This window comes from Podarcis gaigeae (genome assembly GCF_964106915.1).
Source record: "Podarcis gaigeae genome assembly, chromosome: 8".
Lineage (NCBI taxonomy): Eukaryota > Metazoa > Chordata > Lepidosauria > Squamata > Lacertidae > Podarcis > Podarcis gaigeae.
In genome coordinates this window covers 65,225,954-65,248,068 of record NC_139684.1, presented here as the reverse complement: position 1 = coordinate 65,248,068, position 22,115 = coordinate 65,225,954, and the positions used below count along the sequence as shown (strand labels likewise).

Here is a 22,115-nt window from a genome sequence, read left to right as displayed (position 1 = left end):
CATACATTGAGAGGCCGCCTTCTACTGAGTGAGACAGCTGGCCTAGCTAGTTTGGTGATGTCTACATAGCAACTCTCTTGAATCTCAGACAAAGGTCTTTCCCACCACTTGCTACCTGAGATCTTTTAGAGATGGAAGTGCAAAGAGCTGAATCTGGGCCCATCGGCAGGGAAAGCTGAGCTGCAGCCCTTCCCATTTCTCAGTTCCACCTGTTGTGTCTTCTGGAAGGCACTGATGTGTCTATTTTCCCAACTTCATGACTCAGACGTGAAGTTGGTGTGTGCTCTCTGAAGCTCTTTCTTACGCAACAAAGATTGATCGGCACCGAGAGGGGCTTTTATGCAAGCCCTTCTATTTTTTATTTTATTTTTTTAAGAACAAATCTGGACATGAAATGCCAGTGTGCAGTTGTTTCCTTGGGTTGCCACGTGCCTCATCTCTGCTCTTGCCGAGATCCAGATTTGTTCCAGGGGGAATCCAAGGGAACACACGCCTCATCACCTCAGTGCATAAGCCATCTCTGAGTAATGCAGTTACCTGAAATGCCTCAGTCCTAAAGCATACTGGGAGCAGCTGATTCACCCACTAATTAATCATACAGAACAAACAGAAGACACTGTTGCTTCATAAGGTGGATCTTTAGTGGCTCTTCTGTTTGTGTCAATGATATCCCACTCATCCCATCAGCTCTTCTGAAAGCACCTCATGCCCCTGAACTGTTTCCTTTTCTTCCTCTTCCCTCCTTGTCCCCCTTTCCTCTTGTGCCATGCTTTTAGATTATATGCCTGTGGGCAGGGACTGTCTTGCTACAAATGGTTGTACGTAAACCACTCTGGGAGTATTTGTGACTGTAGACATGCTCTAAATAAATGAATAAGTGGAAGTGAATGTTAATAAACTCTTAAAGGCCAAAAGAGACGTGGTGTGGGTGGGAGGTCCATGAACTGTTTTGACTTCTTTTTTACTTAAGCAGCTGTGTGCTGCAATGGTGGTGATGGATTAGAACAGGCAGTAATCTTTTACCTACATTCTCCCCCTCCCCCAATCCTGCTGTTATTAATCCTACTGATGGAAAAGACAGTTACCTGTATCATATCTGTGTTATTTTTCTCCAGCTGGGTAATAACTTGGAGGGGGTGGGAAATCAAAACCGCAGATCTCCCAAGTCACATCTGTTTTCACTCTGAGCTATAAGAATAGCATCTAGAAGTTTTTATTAGACTTCATTGGGCATTTTAGCATAATTCTGTGTCAGTCTTGTTTAGGATGATGGAAAACTGTTCTTAATTATAAGGTAAAGGTAAAGGTACCCCTGCCCATACGGGCCAGTCTTGACAGACTCTGGGGTTGTGCGCCCATCTCACTTAAGAGGCCAGGGGCCAGCGCTGTCCAGAGACACTTCCGGGTCACGTGGCCAGCGTGACAAAGCTGCATCTGGCGAGCCAGAGCTGCACACGGAAACGCCGTTTACCTTCCCGCTGGTAAGCGGTCCCTATTTATCTACTTGCACCCGGAGGTGCTTTCGAACTGCTAGGTTGGCAGGCGCTGGGACCGAGCAGCGGGAGCGCACCCCGCCGCAGGGATTCGAACCGCCGACCTTTCGATCGGCAAGTCCTAGGCGCTGAGGCTTTAACCCACAGCGCCACCTGCGTCCCTCTTAATTATAAACTAGCCAGAATAAAGGGCAAACTATTGTATACCTTAGGTTAAGTGGTGGTTTGGCCATGCATTTATCTTTTTATTTTAAATTGTAGCCATGCTGTTGTTGTTTTTCGCTTCTTACATGTTATTTGTCAGTGTCTCTGAATGTTACAAGCCCAAGAGTAAAAAGCAGAATTGTTAAACTGATTGTGCATTCTAAGCAATTCAGGCATTGTATTGAATTTCAGCTGTGATAAACACAAAAGCAGGCTTAATTGTGACACGTAAACTGCCTAATTGATCATTTTGTTTAGTGCTCTATCTTGACATCCAGAGGGTTTTGCAGAAGGGGAAAAAAGAAACACTCCTAACTTTTTATATGAAAGTGAAGAAGTGACAGGCAGGTCAACTTTGCATGCCACCCATTAATTAGAGGATCAGAAAACTTATTTTAAGGAGGGAACATAGCTAGTTTTGCTCCAGAATGTCCTATCAAATCCTGGGTTTCAAAAAGTACTTGAAGTGCATCCCAAATATATTTTGAGGTCAACTTAGCTGGTCTTCTGTCACAACATAGGTGTTTGCTGTTTTGCATGGCACCATTACTGGCCATGAATAGGTTTGGAAATGTTTGCTCACCATTTCTTGCCAGACAAAAGTTCAGAATGCTCCAATGAGCATTGTGAATACACTTCTTGGCAATTGAATGTTTCTGACTGCTGGCAGGCATCTCCCTGATTCAGAATGAATTTTTCTTTCCTTCCTTTCCTTCCTTCTTCCCTTGTGTGTGGAAAGAAGCAGGCTTTGCACAGAGGACTTAGTTGATCCATGTTTGGATCCAGGTTGTCAGCATCTGCGTTACAGATTAATGTTATAGGTCATAGCAGAAGGAGGGGAGACAGTGCATCTTGGAAGTGCTTCTGTTTCCCTGACCACCTCCTGGCTATTCCTGCACATTTTAATGAAGTTAATGGCATTCATTTAGTTAGACAAAGGAATCTGATGAATTGTTGTTCTCTGAGTAAAATGTGATGTGGAAATCATGCTTTCCTTGCTCAGTCTTCTTTTTCTGGAATGTCTTAATGTCCTTTATCTAGTATCCTGTTGGTTTGAACTTCTCTAGTATTTGCCACAAAGTTGATAGACATCCTATACAGTGTGTGTGTGTGTGTGTGTGTGTGTGTGTGTGAGAGAGAGAGAGAGAGAGAGAGAGAGAGAGAGAGAGGAGCAAATGTATTTATTTCTAAAGTGGTTTTCCGTATGGTTTTTATGGTTTTCAGTGTGCGGAGTGTCTTGCCATGCTTCTGTTCTTGTAAAAATGTTTTGTGAGTAACACTGAGAGAGGAGGATTTAGTCAAGGAAATTAAGTGAGGTTTAAATGGGGATTGGAAGCTTGATTTTATAATGCTCAAATCCTATCCACTGCATTCTACTTTCACTGCATCACAAACCACTGTATAGTCACTTGAACAAGCTGGAAGGATTTGTGTAACACCACTTTATGGTGTCCAACACCTGTTGATTGTCTGAATATTTTATAGTATGCAAAGTGTGACAATATGATGAAATAGTGCTGCTATTATCTTTCTAGGGTTTTGCACCCATAGGGTATAATGTTTGCTCTGAGCTTCTAAACTAGGGGACTCGTGACATTTGGACTCCTATAGTATCCTGATTTATTTATTGGGAACGGATACCTTTTTCACTTTTAAGTAAAATGAAACTTCACAACATTAAAGCTAAATCACCCAAAAAATGTACAATAGTACAATAGGAAAGAGTTCCCCTCCTCCTGTTTTTGGTGGGTAATATTTCAAAGGCTAGCCTTGCTCTTTGATTATGTCTGCTGATTATTGTTTGGTTGGCCCCTTCCTTCCCCCCTCTCTTTTAATTGTTTCTTTTTCATTCTGTGTTAGGAGTGGCAAACGTGTTCTTGGGGTGGGGGACTCATCTGGACATGAAGCCAGTATTTATACCCCACACCAAAGACCTCACCAAAATTTGTGGCCGCAAAAATAACACACAATATAGAGCAGGGGTTTTCAACCTGGTCCCTACCACCCACTAGTGGGCGTTTCAGGATTCTAGGTGGGTGGGCGTTTCAGGATTCTAGGTGGGTTAAGGAAATTTCACCATCAAGAAAGATGCGGTAGGTATAAAAAGGTTGACTACCCCTGATATAGAGTATACATGATGCTGGGGTGGGTGGAGAGGTTTAAACCAGTTAGCCAGCCCAGTGTCTTGATGGGTATGTAAAGTGCCCCTCTTCATTCAATTGATTGATCATCTGATGAGTGGAGAAGAGGTGAGAACAACCCCCACCTCAGCTGGTTTGCATGGGTGGGGCTGTATACCTGTGTGTGAGAGAGCAAGAGTGTGGGGTAAACATACACACCACTGGCAAGAAGCCCCCTACAGGATTGGCCCAAGAGTGAGTACGGCCTTATGGCCACAAAAGGTTAGCTGCCCCTGTTAACCTATTAACTGATTATATTTTAACCATTGGTAGCTGTTTTGGAAGTTTTTCCAACTGGAAAAAAGGGACACAGAGGCAGGAGCAGCTATTGGTGAACCTGGGGTCTATGAAACGGGCACCTGCTTGCCAGTGGAGGCATTTATGCAGCTAGCCTTGACATCAGTTGATCCGTGTTTTCAGGAGCTGCCCCCTTCCCAGCCATCCGCCCCATTCTGCAGTTGGGCAATCAAACCAAGGTTGCAGAAAACATAAATATTCTGCATGAGTGGCTAATCTATCTGGGCTGAGGATTCATATCCAAGTCCTGTTTGTTTTGCTGTACTCATTTGGGTGCTTCAAATTGCAGAACACTTTCCCCACAAGTCAACTCTCCCCTCCTGAGCTCTTTTCCTTTTTGAAAATGTTTGGAAAATGCCAGAACAGTAGGTGGAGTAGGAGGCGATTATTGTGTTGCTTTCCTGAGATTGTTACTCTTGGCCCAGGATGTCAGCACCTTCTTTCTTTTTTTAATAGGAAGGAAAAAACCAAATAGTGTAACTTTACTGATAAAGTAGATAATTTTGGCTGGTTTGATGCAAAGATCGTCCTGCAAAGCAGTACAAAAGAAAGTATTTTTGTTTGTGAACCATAGGTCACATAATGGATTTCTGAACACATTTCTACCTTCTATTGCACACACATATTGGACTTTGCATATCTGCTGTTTTCCTTGCTGCTCTTGTTTGACAATGCCTGGCTGTGTGAAGGTTTCAGAGTCATCTTGTCTGGCTTTGTATCTCTGTTTCTCCCTTCCACTTACATTATGGCTGTGAACACACCATACATTTGAAGCATGTTCAAAGTACACCCTCACCAGAAGAATTTTGGAGACTAGCTTGGCCCTCGTGGAACTACAGTTCCCAGTACCCTTAACAAACTACATTTCCCAGGGTTCTTTAAACATGGGCTTTAAATGTGATTTGAAATGTATGGCGTCTATGTAGCCTGTATTTCTGCTAGTCGGTCAGTTGGAGGATTGGCTTTGAGGATGGAAAGATGGAATCTGCAAATGATTTATTTATTTAGAACATTTCTTTTAAGGCAAGGCAGCTTACGTAAAATACAGTGCCATAACTGGGAACACTTCCTAGTGAAATCAAACAGGCACCTACAGTTATAATGTTTCCTTACCTGTTGAAAAAGTTTTTGCTTTTCCCAAGTGTTGCTAGTTTTGTTCTGTATGTAATGATTTTACACCATTATGATGTTTTTATGATTTTACGGTACACCGCCATGATTCTTTCCTTTCCTTGGCAGTTTATAAATGTCCTTATAAAATAAATAAATGAAATAAAATAAATATTTTGTTTTAAAAGACGTTTGATGACAAAAGCTAACCATTATGAATTAACCAATGCAAAATAGTTTTAGATCTGCAGCACTAGAAAACCTTTAAGAGAAAGCAGCTGAGCTAAGTGGATTTGCCTACAAAGATGGGTTCGTATGCAAGTCATTCTTTGTATGCAGTAGGTCTCTGACATCTCTACTTAAAAAGCTCAAGTAGCCAGTGATGCAAAAGACCTCTTTCTGTCTCAGATCCTAGAGAGCTGCTGCCAGATCATAGTGGTCTGGATGGACAAATAGACAAATAGACAAAGGCATCTTCCTAACACAGAACAAGAGAGACAGTTTTTCTTTATTTCTATCTCCACTGTAGAGGTAATTAATTTTTCTGTATTTTCTTTCTGTGTAGCTGAGGAGGTGGATCAGCCATCACAAGATGCTGGAATGGGGGCTGATGTTCTGGAATCTGGTGACACAACACCTCCTTCCAAGAGAAAAAGCAAGTTTTCAGGTTTTGGCAAGATCTTTAAACCTTGGAAGTGGAGAAAAAAGAAAAGCAGTGGCAAGTTTAAGGAGACTTCGGAAGGTAATACACTAAACTTTTGTATCCCCTTCTTCCCAAGCCTATGAGGGTTCTTTGCTATGGAATGGATTTGTCCTTCTAGGGTCCCACCTTTCTCAGCTGCTTTCGCAAAATTCCAGAATTAGCCCATATCAAATCTTAAACTTAAATTTAAGAAGTAATCTACACTCATGCAAGGGAACATTTGTTTCTGCAACTGTCTCTCTCAAGTTGTACTTCATCACATAATGGTCGTGGAGGCCCCTAAGTGTTTGGAGAAGGCTGGTGGTGATGGTGGTGGTGGAATGGAGCTGTAAAAGATGTCATACACAGTGATGTGGGATGGAAAATGTTCGTTTTCACAAATTTAGGGAAACCCTCAAAACTGGTCAAACATTAGGGACTGAAGCCTTAAACAAGGCACAACCACAGACAGAAGTTCTCTTGAAAAGATGTTTGGGAAATACTTTTCTTAAAAGTAAAGGCTATGCGCTTTTAGCAATAAGATGCTGCTAGCCCCTTTTCTTGCAGAGATATGGTTTGGGAGAAATAGTTTATGTCCCTCCTAGCGTTTTAGATAAGCACAAACAGTCTGGACTCTCTAGTATTTTAACATTCAGCTCTAAAAAAAAACAGTCACTTAGGCCACATATGGTATCTTAAAGGATTTTTTTTTTCAAAATCTCCGACTTGCCCTGTATTCTGAGTGCTGGTTTTTTTCTCCAATGTAATGTCAGTTTTAGAACGAAAGATTTCAATGCGAAAGCCAAGAGAGGAGCTCATTAAAAGAGGGGTTCTGTTGGAAGACCTTGAACAGGGTGAGTTTACCCGTCTTCCTTTGTCCACCCTACACTGCCCATTCTGACTCTCCAGTAAACCTCACCTCAGGGATTCCATGCCTGTGTGCAGCCCCCCACCCTGCCATTTCCGCCCCCCCCACCCCCATTAGTTACATGTGATTCTTTCTCCTTGTTCTGCCTTTTAAACTTTTCCCACTATGGACATTGCTCATTCTTGGAGGCGAACAGCTGTTTTATTTTGTTCCCTTCCCCAAAGGGACCCTGTGTGACATTTTAGCCCCAACCACATTCCTATGAGGTAGTTTAGCTTGGGAGGCTGTGTCTTGCCAAAGTTCATGTAGTGAGCTCCGTAGTAAAGGTTTTCTCTTGGATTTCATGTGCATACGGTAAAGAGAAAGAAGCATAGCCTAGTGGCTTTGCATAAAGAAGGTTGCAGGTTCAATGCCGAAAATCTGTTGGTAAGTCTGGGCAAAAGGAGCATGTATTGCTTATCAGTGCTCAACAGAAGTGTTGGTGGGGTGGGGAGCTTGAAACTCTGGAATAGCTCCTACCAGTCAGTGTAGGACATACTAAGCTACCATATTTTTCGTCCTATAGGACGCACTTTTCCCCCTCCAAAAATGAAGGGGAAATCTGGGTGCGTCCTATGGGGTGAATGCAGGCTTTCGCTGAAGCTTGCACACCGACCCCTCTCGCTCTCCAGGCTTCGGGAACGCATCCGCAGCCTGCTTCCCGCAGCACCGGGCGCGCTGAAAGCAGAGCACCCGGCGCTTAGGGAACACATCCGCAGCCTAGGCAACCCTGCGGGAGTTCCCGCAGGGCTGTCTAGGCTGCAGATAGCAGCCTGCCACCCGGCGGGCGGAGCGCCCTGAAGCAGAGCGCCCCGCGCGCCGGACAGACATCCGCAGCATGGGGAGCCCTGCAGGAGTTCCCCGCAGGGCTCCCCACAGTGCGGATAGCAGCCTGCCGCCCGGCGTGTGGGGCACCCTGAAGCAGACATCGGCCAGCGCCACAAACTTGGGGGACAGCAGGGAGGCGCAGCGCCGCCATCCCACTGTTCCTCGACCTGGTTCGGTTCCCCGACCTGGTTTTGGGAGGAAAATAAAGGGGGGGAAAATTCTTTATTCCCCCCCCCAAAAAAAACTAGGTGCGTCCTATGGGACAGAGCGTCCTATGGGACGAAAAATACGGTAGATGGATCACCATGCAGGAATATCAGGCAGCTTCTTATATTCTAAAGCAGATGCTCAGACAAGTCCCTTGTCTGTGGCTGCTTGGCTACGGTATGGCAATAATTGGTTGTCGTTTTACTAGAGACAGGAAGGTCTGAAGCAAATTGGAGTACAAATAACTCGGACTTCCTCCCCTCTAGGCCAGGCTGAAGGACAGTCCCAGGAGGGGGGCTAAGCAAAGTCGTGTTCTGGGAGTCTTTTTCTCACGCTTGCAGATCTTTGTCTCTCATCTGCCATGATTTTTACACTAAAAAAAACTTGTGCAGACCAATACATCACCTTGAACACAGCTTCCCTAACGCCACTGCACCTCACCCTTGCAGTCTTCTGCAGGAAAAAGTTCAGGCTGGCTAAGCTCAGTGTGTTGTTTTCCTCCAGCTAGGAAGTGTACTCCTCTGCACTGTGCTAGTGGGGAAAGACACCCTGTTCTGAGCTATGGGGAATTTTGCAAGAAGCAAGCTGGACACATTTTTTGCATGCAGTCAAACCATTAAACTGAACCGTACTCTGTAGAGGCCTTAGCATAATAGTTAATCCAGCCCTTCCCACAGGAAAAGATAGCAAAGGAAATACCCTTTTCCTCTTAGGTTCTCAATAGAATGAGAGCTTAGTCCCCCTTCCCTTCCTAGCCCTCCCCTCTGACTCTAAAAGGTGGAGGGGAAGAAAGATAACATCAGCCTTGCTGTTGGAACAGAGTCTGCTGATTCTGGTTGTTTTGCTCTCCGCCCTGCCGTAGAGACACTTGAGTGTTTTTTAGAAAGAGAGACAACAACATGCTTTTGAAGCCCTCCCAGCTGGCAAAAATAAAACCTAGGCAGCTTTCTCCAACTTGGTGTCCTCCAGATGTTGTTGGCCTACAACTTCCATTTAGTTATTTAAGTATTTAGAATCATAGAATTATAGAGTTGGAAGGGACTCCAAGGGTCATCTAGTCCAACCCCCTGCAATGCAGGAATCTCAGCTAAAGCATCCATGACAGATGGCCATCCAACCTCAGCTTAAAAACCACCAAAGAAGGAGAGTCCATCACCTTTATATATAGCCCTCTCACAAAACATCAGGGTGGCATACAGTAACATTTAAAAAGTTTAAAAAGCAATGCAGAACAGTTTTTTAAATGACTCACTACACGTCCCTGACCATTGGGCATCCTGATTGGGGCTAATGGAGGTCAGAGTCTGCCAACAACTAGAGGGCACCAGGTTGCAGAAAGCTGGACTGTAATGAGTGAGCTTGAAGCAGCTTGTGCTTTCTGCCTGTCCCTTGGAGAACTTTAATTCCAGATGTGGGTTCTGTGGACATTCCCACAAATTCAGAGGTGGGAGGGTGTTTGTGCTCCTTCCTACCTTGAGCTTATCTTCCAGATCCTTTTCCTAGTTACTGCTGCGCTCCTTTATCCCATTCCTATAGGTTTTAGTCTTCAAAGAACATATTTCATTGCATCTACCATCCCTCACAAAAACAACTCGTTTCTTCACTTTCTCTCATCAGCTTTCAGTTTTAGAAGCCATCATATGCCAGAGGCTTTTTGCTTTGCATTTGTAGGGCATTGCATCAAAAGCCATTGCCTTTATATGTTGCCAGGATAATTGTCTGAACTTCTGCCTTAATTTCCTCCTTAAACTAAAGCATGCTGAGAAATTGGAAGTAGAAAAAAGTACCGGGGGTGTGGGTGTGTGTGGTGGAAAAGCCCAAATCAACCCCCACAGAAAACCAAAAACCCCGAACAGTATATGACAAAAATTGTTGCTAATTAATGGTATGTGTACCTGTTGATTGAGCAACTGATGTTTGCAAGGTTCAAGGGTACATTGGTATAATGTGATAAGTACATTGAGAGATAAAGCTGAACTACGGCAGACAATTTTAAAACATTTAAAATCTTCCAGGCACAAGCAATGTCAAATGGGGTTTTTTCCCCTTGAACTTATCGTAGTTTTGGGTTTTTTTAAGCAAACCACAACAACTCACTCTCAGTTGCCCAAAGTAAACCAAACTTGGAACAAATTGAGTCAAGAGGTAAATCGGAAGTAGAGTAAGAAGAGGAGCCTCTTGAGAACTGGGGGCTTGTTTCCGCCGTTGCTCGGTCGCTGACATAATTAGACAGTAGAAGATCCAAGGAAGAGAGGCAAATAGAACAGTGCTCCAAAAAATAATATATCGCTTGTCATTAGAGGGAATGACTGACGCTTTATTATTCCTCTCCCTCTTTACTGCTTCTTTTAAATGTATTTTTCTGGCTTGGGGTATGTGCAAAATTCTTGCGTGAGTTTCGGCTATTATTACTTTTTAAGTGCAGGAAGGAGATCTTACCAAGTGCAAATGTTGCTGCTAGGGGAAAAAAACAACCTCCTCATATTGGCAGAGAATGAATGTGGTGACTTTCACATATCGTATTTTTTGCTCTATAAGACTCACTTTTTCCCTCCTAAAAAGAAAGGGGAAATGTGTGTGTGTGTTATGGAGCAAATGCAGGTTACACAGCTATCCCAGAAGCCAGAACAGCAGGAGGGATTCAGAGTATTTTTTTTCTTGTTTTCCTCCTCCAAAATCTTGTGGTCTGGTGCATCTTATAGAGCGAAAAATACGGTATATTATGGCCAGGGAGGGAAGGCTTAAACCTTCCTTCCCCATGCAGTGCATTCTTGATGACAATTGGGCTCCTTTTTAAAAATACACAATGTTAATGTCAACATGTAGTTAGGCTGTTGGGGCTGCAGGTGATTTTCTTGGATACTCTCCAAAGTGGAAAAGGTAGCACTGATATGAGTGGCGAGCCTTCTGCTGCTCTAGCAAAGGCCCGATGTTGCCACCCTCTGGATCTGGCCTTGCCCTGGGCTGCTACACCAAATGCTGACAGTGCAGGAAGAATTAAGCACAATACATGAGAAGATGTGGAGCGTCATTTATTCAAGCCTCTCTATCACTTCCTAGCACAACCCCCAGGGTGCTTTCATTAAGAATACCGTGTTAAAAGGACCGGCAACACAGGGCCCTGGCAGATGTGTATGCAGCAATGCAGGAACAGGTGCTCTTGGGGTGCAGTTCTATGTCATTGAATGTAAAAAATTGTGACTTTATGAGTTGGCAAAGCAATTGAGCAAACATGTTCCCTCCAAACCAGAATAAGATTAAGTATTTTTTCTAGTCAGTGTTATGTGACTGTGCATTCAAGGTCTTGCACTTCTTTCCCTGCCCCCCCCTCCCTGGTTTGACTTATTTTTAAGGGGTGTTTTTTTTAAGAGTGGCTACAAAATAGAGAAGCATTGTTGCCTGTACATTTGAAGTTCAAGAGCTGCAAAGTTTACATTTCTTCAGCAGTTTCTTTTAGCATTTCCCTTTGCTCCCCCATCTCCTTTCACAGTGCAAAATAAATAAATATTGAACTTGGATGTAAAGGTCTTCTATGCATATATATTTTTTCTAGAAACATTTTTTCTAGAAACAGAGCAGGTTACACACCCCTTTAATTTGGATTGAAATATTGCCTGTAACTTAAAAGTTTCCATGTTTTATCAAACCAACCAGTAAGAGGTGGCAGGTGCTTGCCTTTTGATCTATCCACTACTTGCTGTTTAGACCCCATTAATAATGAAAAGATTAGATACTTGGTAAGACTCTTGTGGATTTGTGCACAAATGCTTGAACCTTGACACAAATAGATCAATTAAAAATAAATAATGCTTTATATTTGTATCTTGGACCACTTTGATGTTATAACCAATAGGATGCATCCTGCTAGCTTTGTATTTAACTATGTTCTAATCAGAGTAGGCCTATTTAAATCAATGAACCCGTTAGCCATGTTCATTAATTTCGATGGGTCTACTCTGAGTATAGCTAACATTGGATGCCACCTTTTGTCTTAAATTCTCTTTGAATCATAGATCTTTATTGTAGCTATCCAGTAGACTCTTGGTTCTTTTCTAATGAGAATAACACTAACAGGGAAAGCTTTGGACTCCAGTTGTGGAACCCAGACAGTGGGGAAATGCTTCCCACCTTTGTCAAGGCTAGAGGCACCTTATGAATTCTTTGGGGTTGCTGGCTGCTGTCTCTTGAGTTTCTCTGGTGTTTAATTAGAATAGATGAAAGCTCTTAGGCTGTATAGCTCCATCAGTTGCAGTGTGACTGCATTCCTCTGTAAGCTTCCCATGTCAGGTCTAAATAAATAGGGCCCTCAGCCTTTTGACTGTGTTGAAGAAAAATGTGCTAGAAAATGAGAAGGGCTGCCCCAGCTGCTATACTTGGGATTCCCCCACCTGTGTCATGACAAATGGACCAGATGTTATTTTACCTTAACAACGCCACTCATCAATCCTTTTTACTTGAAGGTGTTATCACAGAATCATAGAATTGTAGAGTTGGAAGGGAGCTCAAAGGTAATCTAGTCCAACCCCTTGCAATGCAGGAGTCTCAGCTAAGGCCTATTCAAAGGTGCCTTCTTTCTTTAAATCCCAGCCACCAATATTTAATCCTCAGCCACCACCTGCAGACTCGGTGTTTTTCTGGCAGGCTTGTTGCTACATGGTACGTGCACCTTTTCCTTCCTGGCCAATTTTCTGCCTCAATCTTCAGGCCTGTCTGTGCTTTCCTTAACTCTTATTTATTTATTTAATCTATCTCCCCCCACAACCAAAACAGATGAGGAGGAGCCAGACAAACTCAGCCACGATGCCTTGAAAAATGGACACACTATCCCCATTGACGGTTCTGGGATTGTCAGCCTTGCACACCTGGAGGAAGAGACTGGAAAAAGAACAAGCCTTAAGAAGCCTGCTCCATTAGAGGAGCTGAAGAAATCACAAGGTGAGAAACTGGGATGCAGGAGTGGTGGCTCTCTGAGAAGTGTTTTTCATTAACTATCAGGCTTTCACTGTGAAAATACCAGTTTTGGGTCTCTCCTGTGGAGCACACCCACCCAAGAAGATTTCCTCATTCTCACACAAGTTTCTAACACAAGCGACTCACACCTTCACTTCCAGGGGGTTAGCCCCACCCAATTTATCTTTCTTATTATCAGACGTTCTGTCTCCTCCTGCCCACGCTTTGCTGCTGAGTGCCAGCCTTCACCTTGAACTCTAGTTTGGAAATTGGAAGAAACCTTTTAAGTTTCCTCCAACAAACAGCACATAAATAACTGCAAAGACTTTCCAATGCAGTTTCCTCACCCCTTTCCAGGGACAATTGTTTAATGCTTAATCAGAATTCTTTGGAACTGTTGGGTGGAAACAGAGAACAGTGCATAGGATCCTTTTCCTGACTACTAGGAAGAGGCCCTTTTTGCAAAAACTCAGCACTTTTAGAATGCTCTTCAAGTCTGTGGTGCCATAAAGGCAGGGCTGGGGCAGGAGGTAGAAGTCCAGTGCTTCACTTAGCAGAATGAGTAGGAGGGTCCCCAAATGCAGGTCTGGTTAACTACATTCTGAAGAAATGAGCATTGCCATTTAAAGGGCTCCCTCAATAAAACAACTAAATCCAGAGTTTAAAATCACCTAATTCTATTGCTGTTTCATTGGGGAAGGGTCATAGGTCAGTGGTGGAACATCTGCCTTGCAAGCAGAAGATCCCCAGTTCAATCCCTGGCCTCTCCAGGTAGAGGTGGGAGAAACCCCCTGTCTGAAACCCTGGAGAGCCACTTCCAGCCAGTGCAGACAATACTGAACTGGATGAACCAAAGATCTGAATCAGCTTAAGGTTGCTTCCTGTTTTCCAATAAGTGGGGGCACTTACTAGTTTAAGCCCTTTCCATCTCATATGATGGCAGCTTACAAGCAAGTTTAATTTTGAACACAAAGCTTAAAAACATTCCAAAAATGTGCCATGTACAAACAGGCCACAAAACAGTTGGTGATGGCAGGGTGTGTGTTCATATATGCATGGAAGGAGTGCCTGAAGGGACTCCTGGGGTGCTATGAGGTGATCCTGTCGCTGGAGCAAAGCATAGTTAGGGTTAGCATATTAATAATCCTACTTACTGATTTTCATAAATGCTTAAATTTCAGGATATCCCTGTTAAAGTTCTAAGTCAGGGATGGAGAAGCTTCAGGCCCTCCAGAAATTGATGGATTCCCTCTCCCGTCATCCCCAGGCAACATAGCCAATGGTCAGGGATCATGGAGTCCAACAATGTATGGAGAGGCACAGTATCCTTGCTCTAAATACAGGAACTGGGAAACTGTTGCTGGTTTTGATCTGTATCACACACAGAGGCATGCAAGGTCTTAAACACTCTGCTGACGATTGCTGATTGGCATGGCTGGCAGAAACCAGTATGGACTGTGGTATCTATGTAGTCTATGGTAGCTTTTTAGGCTCCCTGTGCTCGAGGTGTCGTGGGTAGGAACCTTCAGCTGCTGTGCCCAATCAGGAGTGCAAAACATACTGTCTGGATATGCTCTTGGCTTGCAGCCATCCAAAGAGAGTGGTGTGAGGCACCTTAAGGCCAGCTGGTTTCCAGTGGCCAATACTTTTGTGGGCTGGTGGCTGCTAGATGCTTTGGCTGTGCTTGCTGGGGCTGGTGAGAGTTGGGATCCAAAATATCCGGAGGATACCAGGTGAGAAAGCTACATTAGAGGCAGAAGGTCCGTGTTACATAGGAAGTAAGTTGTGGTCCAAACCTTCACACTCAGCAGTATAAATTAGTCTCTAAGATGCCACAACCCTCTCCTTCACGCATGTAAGGAAGCTCAGGGGTTTATGTCAAGTGGGCAGATAACAGTACTTTTAAAAGGTTTGGCTCCCTTTAATGATGCTCCCTATAATGATCAGAGAGCTACCCTGAGATGAGAAGTTCTTTTCTAGGTATTGTCATAATGTTGCTGAAGACAAAAGCAAAATATGTTTCATTGCAGGAATCTTGGACGGCCATCCCAATTCAGAAGTGGAGCACCACCACCATCATGATTCTCATGCTCCTAAACAGCCTCTGCTTCCCCCGAAACGTCCTTTGTCATCTTCCTCTCAGGAAACAAGCAACGTGCAGGCGAGGGATTTTGGCCCTCCCAGCAGCACCGCAAGGACTATGCCTCCCTCCACAGTTGCGGCTGCCACCAGCACAGCGAAAGGGGTCAATTTTTCCACTGCTCCCTCCCCAGCCCCTAGGACTGTGCCCTCTGCTTTCACAAATGCTCGCACTACTGCTGCTACGAATGCTACCCCGGCAGCACCAGCCAAGCAACCCCCTGTTCCACCTCCCAAGCCAATGAATAGGAATAGCAACCCCTTAATAGGTAAGTGGCTCTTGGCTCTTCTTTGTGTATGCAATGTGCGTTGTTCCATCTCCAGGCCCTTCCTTGATTCTTACTGCAGTTGTAATTGATACGAGCTCAGTGTGGATGGGGCAAAGTCTGAAGAAAAAGCACCAAATATATATATAATCACTCAGTTTTCCACATTTCTCTTTTGCTTTTTAATGTCTGTACTTGTCCTTAGGTTAGCACATTTATTGTGGTATAAGTCTACAAGGGCTACTTCATCAAATGCATGAAGTGTTATGCTGAGATACAGAAAATAATTGTTTCACTCTTGTCTATTTGTTACCAATTGGGAGTGGATCATGGCACACACGCTCTGGATCTTTTATTTTTGTGAATGGATCTGGGTTGCATTCACGCTCTACACAGTCTCTTATTCCTTTCTCTTGCTTTGCTAGGCCTCCTGATGCCACTTTCCTTTCTTCTTATACCTCTGTTGTAAGTATCTTAGGAGACTTTTCCAAAGACACAGCACTAGAACTTGGAGCATATAAGACCATCTTAAAGAAGTTTGCGTGTAAGAGAGAAAGAGACAGCGAGGCAGTCCTAAACTCTCAAGCCTCTGTGCTTTAATAGGTTACCCTCCTGGGTAACATCAGGAGTAAGATATGTCTTTAATTGGCTGTGAAGTTTGCTGTTCTTTTGGCATGGCCAGCATGAGCAGGACTATTCTGTGACTTAGACCTAACTGTCCTACCTTTTCTGCAATGCTCCTGGTAACTCATTCCCATTCCAAACAACAAGGATCCATTGCATAAGCCTGCGGAAATGTGCCGTGTACACAGCACAGCTCAGCACAGTACTGCATTCATGTAGGTGTGTGTACTTGTGTAGTGTTCATCCCGCAAGTCTACATCTGTTCATGGGATTTCTAGCTGTTCCTCCCCTCTAGATGCTGGTCAGGTTTTAGAACTCTTAGTTCTCTGAAGCAAAGCTTTTTTTGTGGTCGCTTCATATATTGTAAAGGATAGGTGGGGAATATGCGTCCCAAGCCAGTGCTGTATTTCCCAATGTGTCTCTTAACACAGTTCAAAGGTATATCAACAAAGCCACTCACCTGAGCTGTTTAGAAATGGAATGCCATGAAGGAAGAAAGGCAAGGGAATGTAACCAACATGAGCAGGTTGCCATAAGCTTTTCGGAAAGAATGCCTGTAGCACTCACAGCCTGGCAGTATATAGGGAAGGGCTATGCAACACCTGCGGTTTGAGGGTGTGGGGAGAAGGAGGGGTGAAACGTAAACAGATCTTCCAAGACTGCACCTGTTCCTGCTCACCTGCTGAGAATTCGCAGTGGGAGTGTGTGGTAGATTTCACAATCCTACTCTGAACGCACGTGTACTCACATTGTAAGGTGTAGTGTGCCTTTTGTTTCTGACAAACAAGGTAATGATAGCAGGAAATTCTATATTGTATCGCTTGCAGAGCCCTACCTTACAATCTCATATGAAGGGAAGAGCATAAATATAAAGCGATGAGAAGGGACTTGGCCAGATAGCACCTGGGATTGGTGTGTGTGTGTGTGTGTGTGTGTGTGTGTGTGTGTGTGTGTTGGGGGATGCATGGAAGTAGAACTTCAGAGACAGAAATGGATTGGTCTGTAGGTATAGTTTTGATCAGGCTTCCTGAAGCATGACTCTCCAGATGTTGTTAGACTCCAGCTTCTAACACCCCAGCCCATTGGTCATGCTGACCAGGACCGGAAAGAGTGGGAGTCTAGTGACATCTAGAAGGCACAAAGTTTGGGACAACTGACTCAGATAATACAAAGAGGACTCGCCTCAACCCATGGAAATAAACATGGCACACTTGTGGATGAAACCCTAGGGAACGAAAACACTCTTTACTAAAAGCAGAAACCAGAGCCATCAGACAACACAGTAAGCAAGAAGGTGACCCAGCTTCCCATGTTAATATGAAGTATGTAGGCATCCATGTTAGAATATTGATGTGGTGAATCAGGTGTGTATGAAATCTTCTGGTTAAGTCAATACATATGTAAAAAAGGGGGGGTAAGGAGTAGTAGGGTGTAGTCTGTCCTTCCCCTAGAACCTGTTTGGGCTGCCACAGGGAGGAACATGTCACAATTTGAGCTTTTGCTATAGAGCTTGATGTGATCAAGAAAGCCCCAGGAGAGGCAGAAAGCAAAGGGCTAAGAGAATAGTTATGAATGAGTGATGAGCAGGGATTAAATCCTGCAGCCTTGACTGCATTATCTTGTTCCCTGCTCCCACATCCAGTGTCGAATTACATCCCATCATCCTGCCCATCAGCTGATGTAACAAGGCACTTCAGTTGATGGGCGGGTGGATGTGGTTTGGGGCAAACAGCATTGTGGACCAATATTGGACCTGTGGTGGGCCAAAATTGGCCTGTGGACTGGAAATTACCTTGCTGTAGAATAATAGGTAAAAATCCAGTATTCAGTGTATGTGATCTAAAGCTGTCATTTTTCTATACAAGGTTGTTGCTTTCTCTTAATTTTTTGAGGAACTGAGGCTGAGAGAGTGACATCCCAAAATTATATCAGGGGTTTGATCACAGATCTAAATCTAATGGTTATTATTATTTATTAAATGCCTTTACACCCCACTTTTTAAGAGTAAAACTGTCACATTGCAGCTTAGCTGTTTTGGCTGGGGCTGTAGTCCAAAACAGCTCGAGAGCACCAAGTTGGGGAAGGCCCTGATTTCCTTAACAAACCACAAGTTTATCAGGAGCTTCCCCACAGATGATCAAAGAAACCATAGCCTGTATCTCCAAAGTTTCTTTTGTTTTCCAGCTTCAGCTGCCCCTTGTGGCTTTATAGTTGAGTGAGCATCTGGGTCAGATGTGGGAAACCTTTGGCCCTCTGGATGTTTCTGAACTACATCTCCCATCAGCTCTAGCAGGCATGGCCAGTGACTAGGCATGATGGGGGTTATAGTTCAGCAGCATCCAGAGGGCCAGAGGCACCCCACATGTGGCCAAACAAACCATGGTTACTGAAGGGTGGTGGTTTTGCATCTAGTGCCAAGCTATCATTAAAGTAAACTTAAGGTTTGCAAGTCAACAATGAAAACATGACTTTAGATTGTGGTTTGTTTGCATTAAACATACAGTAATTAAGCCACCGGGCAGCGTTCAGTTGATCAAACAAACCATAGTTTAAGAAACCCTCATTGAATAAATCATGGCTTGGTTAACTAAGCTAGCGAAACATTAACAGCCAAACCCTGTAAATCAACAGTGTGTAAACAGCAGCACCTAAATATATGAGGCAAGAAAAGAGGAAAAAGCCATCAATAAAAGGATGAGTAGGAAAAACAAAACTTTACAGTTCTGTTCATTATCCGTTTGACCTTGCTGCCCCATTTGTCTGCCAATGAACTGTAAAAAGGTAAAGGTAAAGGACCCCTGTCCAGTCGTGAATGACTCTGGGGTTGTGGCGCTCATCTCGCTTTACTGGCCGAGGGAGCCGACGTTTGTTCTCAGACAGTTTTTCCAGGTCATGTGGCCAGCATGACTAAGCTGCTTCTAGTGAAACCAGAGCAGCGCACAGAAATGCCGTTTACCTTCCCGCCGGAAGCACTTTGACGTGCTTTCGAGCTGCTAGGTTGGCAGGAGCTGAGACCGAGCAACGGTAGCTACTGACCTATTGGCAAGCCCTAGGCTCAGTGGTTTAGACCACAGCGCCACCCAATGACCTGTAGGTACCTGGCAAATTGTTTTCCATTGGGGTGAGGACTGAAGGCATGAAAAGGTCCTGCCTCTCTCCGGAATTTGCCTGGTCTGGGTCCCCTTTGTGTGATCTGGGGTGCTTGCTGTAACCATACCTAACAAGTGTTCCTCTCTTCTCTTCTAGCTGAATTGACTCAAGCAATCAGTAGTGGCACAGCTTTGTCTAAGCCTTCTCCGCCTTTGCCTCCCAAGAGAGGCATCCCATTAAACTTGCCTTCATCCCTTGAATCGGCTGCTGCTCCCAAGTCGCCTAATGAAAGGTCGTCCTACCCTTCCTCGATACCGGCGCACATGCTGCCACATCACCCACCACCTTCTCCTTCGCCACCTCTGCCTTCGCACATTCCTCCAGAACCCGCCCATGTCCCTTCGTCTTCCTCCACCCCTGGGGCAGAGCCTCCCCTTCCCTCCGAACTGCGGGCGGAAACCCTGCAGGAAGGGCTCTCTGTGCTAGATGCAGGCAAGAGGATGGCTGAGCAGGGCTTTGGAGAGCCTCGGATGCCTTCGCGGCTGCCCCCGCTCCCGCTCCACATCCGCATCCAGCAAGCGCTGACGAGCCCCCTGCCATCAACACCACCAGCAGAAGGCTCACACAGGGCACACTCCCTGCTCTTTGAGAACGAAGGCTCCTATGACGACAACGGGACCCTGGGCAGAACGAAGTCACTGCCGGTTACTATTGAGATGCTGAAAGTGTGAGTCCCACTTGAAATTGCTGGTGTGGAGTTCTGTGCAGTCCGTTTCTCCTTTTATTTCCCACTCCAAGTCTCTCGGCTGCTGCATGCCCAACACTTTATTGAAATAGTCTATTATTTCTGAACTCTTATTTACTTATTTTTATTTATTAGATTTATATACCGCCCTTCATCAAAAAATCTTAGGGCAGTTCCCAAAATAGATATGCAAGTTAAAAGCACAAATAAATAGTTAAAACAGAAACAATAAAGCAATAACCCCACTCCTCTCTCCCAAGCATGTTTAAAAGGCTATAGAATATTAATCAGCTAAAGGCTTGGTTGAAAAGGAAGGTTTTTGCCTGGTGCCAAAAGGTGTGTAATGAAGGTGCTAGCAGAACTTCCATGGTGAGGCCATACCACAAATGGGGAGGCACACAAAGAACTTTGTGATGCGTGAGCACCAAAATCCTTAATGCTCAACTTGGTATTATTATTATTTTATTACAGTGGTACCTTGGTTCTCGAACTTAATCCGTTCTGGGAGTCCTTTCGACTCCCGAAACCATTTGAAAACCAAGGCACAGCTTCCAATTGGCTGCAGGAGCTTCCTGCACTCAAGCAAAAGCCATGTTGGTCGTTCGGCTTCCGAAAAACATTCGCAAACCGGAATACTTGCTTCCAGGTTTGCAGCGTTCAGGAGCCAGAATGTACGAGTAGCAAGACATTCGAGAACCAAGGTACGATTGTATTAACTTGCCTAGGTATAGTCTTTCTTGGGCTGTTCAGTTTGTTTTACATGGCATGAAGGATAACTTCTGCCTCTTCAACCAGGCCTTGGGCTGATTGACATCCAGTGCCCTTTTAAAAGTGTTGTGGGAGGGGGATTATTGGTTGCTGTTCTCATTTTTATTATGCCTTTTGTGGTTTTTATATTGTAATTTTATGTTGTGAACCGCCCTGGGATCTATGGATGAAGAGCGCTATACAAAGTTAATCAATCAATCAATCAATCAATTAATTAATTACAGTGGTACCTTGGGTTAAGTACTTAATTCGTTCCAGAGGTCCGTTCTTAACCTGAAACTGTTCTTAACCTGAAGCACCACTTTAGCTAATGGGGCCTCCTGCTGCTGCCGTGCCACCGCCACGTGATTTCTGTTCTCATCCTGAAGCAAAGTTCTTAACCCGAGGTACTATTTCTGGGTTAGCGGAGTCTGTAACCTGAAGCGTATGTAACCCGAGGTACCACTGTATAATTATAACAGCTTATTAAGGTGTTCACAAGTAGGGCATGATTTTAATATCCAGCACTCTGAGCCCTGAAAATAGAGCTTGGCAGGCAGCATGAAATCTGTAAAGCATGTTCTGTGTAATACACATTGACTAGTCATTGCAGCGAGAAATGGTTGCCAGAGCTGTGGGCAGCTTGCTGTCCCTCCTCCCTCCATCAGCCCTGACCCTTGGTCATGCTGGTGCCGATGACAATTGCAGTCCCAAACATCTGGAGGGCACCAGGTTGGGAGAAACCACTGGCGGTTAATTGCTCTTCAGGTATTGAGGTCAGAAAGGAGTCCCGAAGTGTAACCATAAGTTTCTACTGAATCAAGGCCAAGGGAAGAAAATAAAACCTTGATGCATGCAATTGCACGCTTGTAGAAGGCTGACCTGGAGTGTTTTGTTTTAAAAATCACAATTGTGTGCCTTTCTGTTAGTCCAGACGATGATGAAGAGGAGGAAGGTGTCCAAGAGGATGTGCATCATTCCAATTCCCATGTTTACATTGGAGAGTCTCCCACTGTTACGGTCATTCCCAGGCTCAGCCTCCAGACAGTACAGGATGAAGAGGAGGGTCCAAGCGACTCAGACTCCGAGGGACCTATTCTGTACAAGGAGGAGGAGGAAGAGGATGAAGATGATGACAGCCATAACAGTAAGGCTCTCACTTTTGGACAGAACTAACTCCAGAGAGGGCTACTAAAATGCAGGGGAGAATTTAACCCTTTCCCTTCTTTGGGACAGGTGATGTTTGCCTTGGGAGCAGGGAACCCCCTTTGATCTCGTGTGTTATTCCTCTTCTTCAGTGCCAACACTAACTTCAAGGGCGATGTTTACCTCACATCCACAGCAGGAGAGGTGCTGTGGGCCCAGCTCTGTGGAACTCCCTCCCACTAGAAGTCAGACAGGCCACTGCCCTTGCTGAGTTTCAGACACCTATCTACAAATGCTGCTCTGCTATTTTTTAAAAAAATTGCTATTAAAAAATATATCCAGGGGGGTTAAGTGTTTTTGAGGTTTAATTCATGTTTTAAGTCCTGTATATATTTCTTTGGAAGCCTCTTCAAGACCTAGAATAACAGCGCACCTCTCCTTCCCCACACTTGCTGTGACCCCATTAATGATCAGGGCCTCTCCCTGCAGCTAATGCAGTG

At 44.5% G+C, this 22,115-nt stretch overlaps 1 protein-coding gene across 10 annotated transcripts in view; it reads left to right on the top strand.

Moving 5' to 3' along the window:
• PHACTR4 (phosphatase and actin regulator 4) overlaps positions 1-22,115 on the top strand; it is an 84,124-nt gene that overhangs the window by 53,877 nt on the left and 8,132 nt on the right. For 5 of the 10 annotated variants that reach the window (XM_083750757.1, XM_083750753.1, XM_083750756.1 and 2 more), the window contains 6 exons: positions 5,850-6,026; positions 6,740-6,820; positions 12,679-12,843; positions 14,889-15,266; positions 19,134-19,704; positions 21,399-21,616. In XM_083750757.1, the coding sequence (XP_083606883.1) occupies positions 5,850-6,026; positions 6,740-6,820; positions 12,679-12,843; positions 14,889-15,266; positions 19,134-19,704; positions 21,399-21,616 (1,590 nt within the window). The remainder of the gene's footprint in view (positions 1-5,849; positions 6,027-6,739; positions 6,821-12,678; positions 12,844-14,888; positions 15,267-19,133; positions 19,705-21,398; positions 21,617-22,115) is intronic. The other 5 variants (XM_083750761.1, XM_083750760.1, XM_083750754.1 and 2 more) reach the window with 1 other exon arrangement.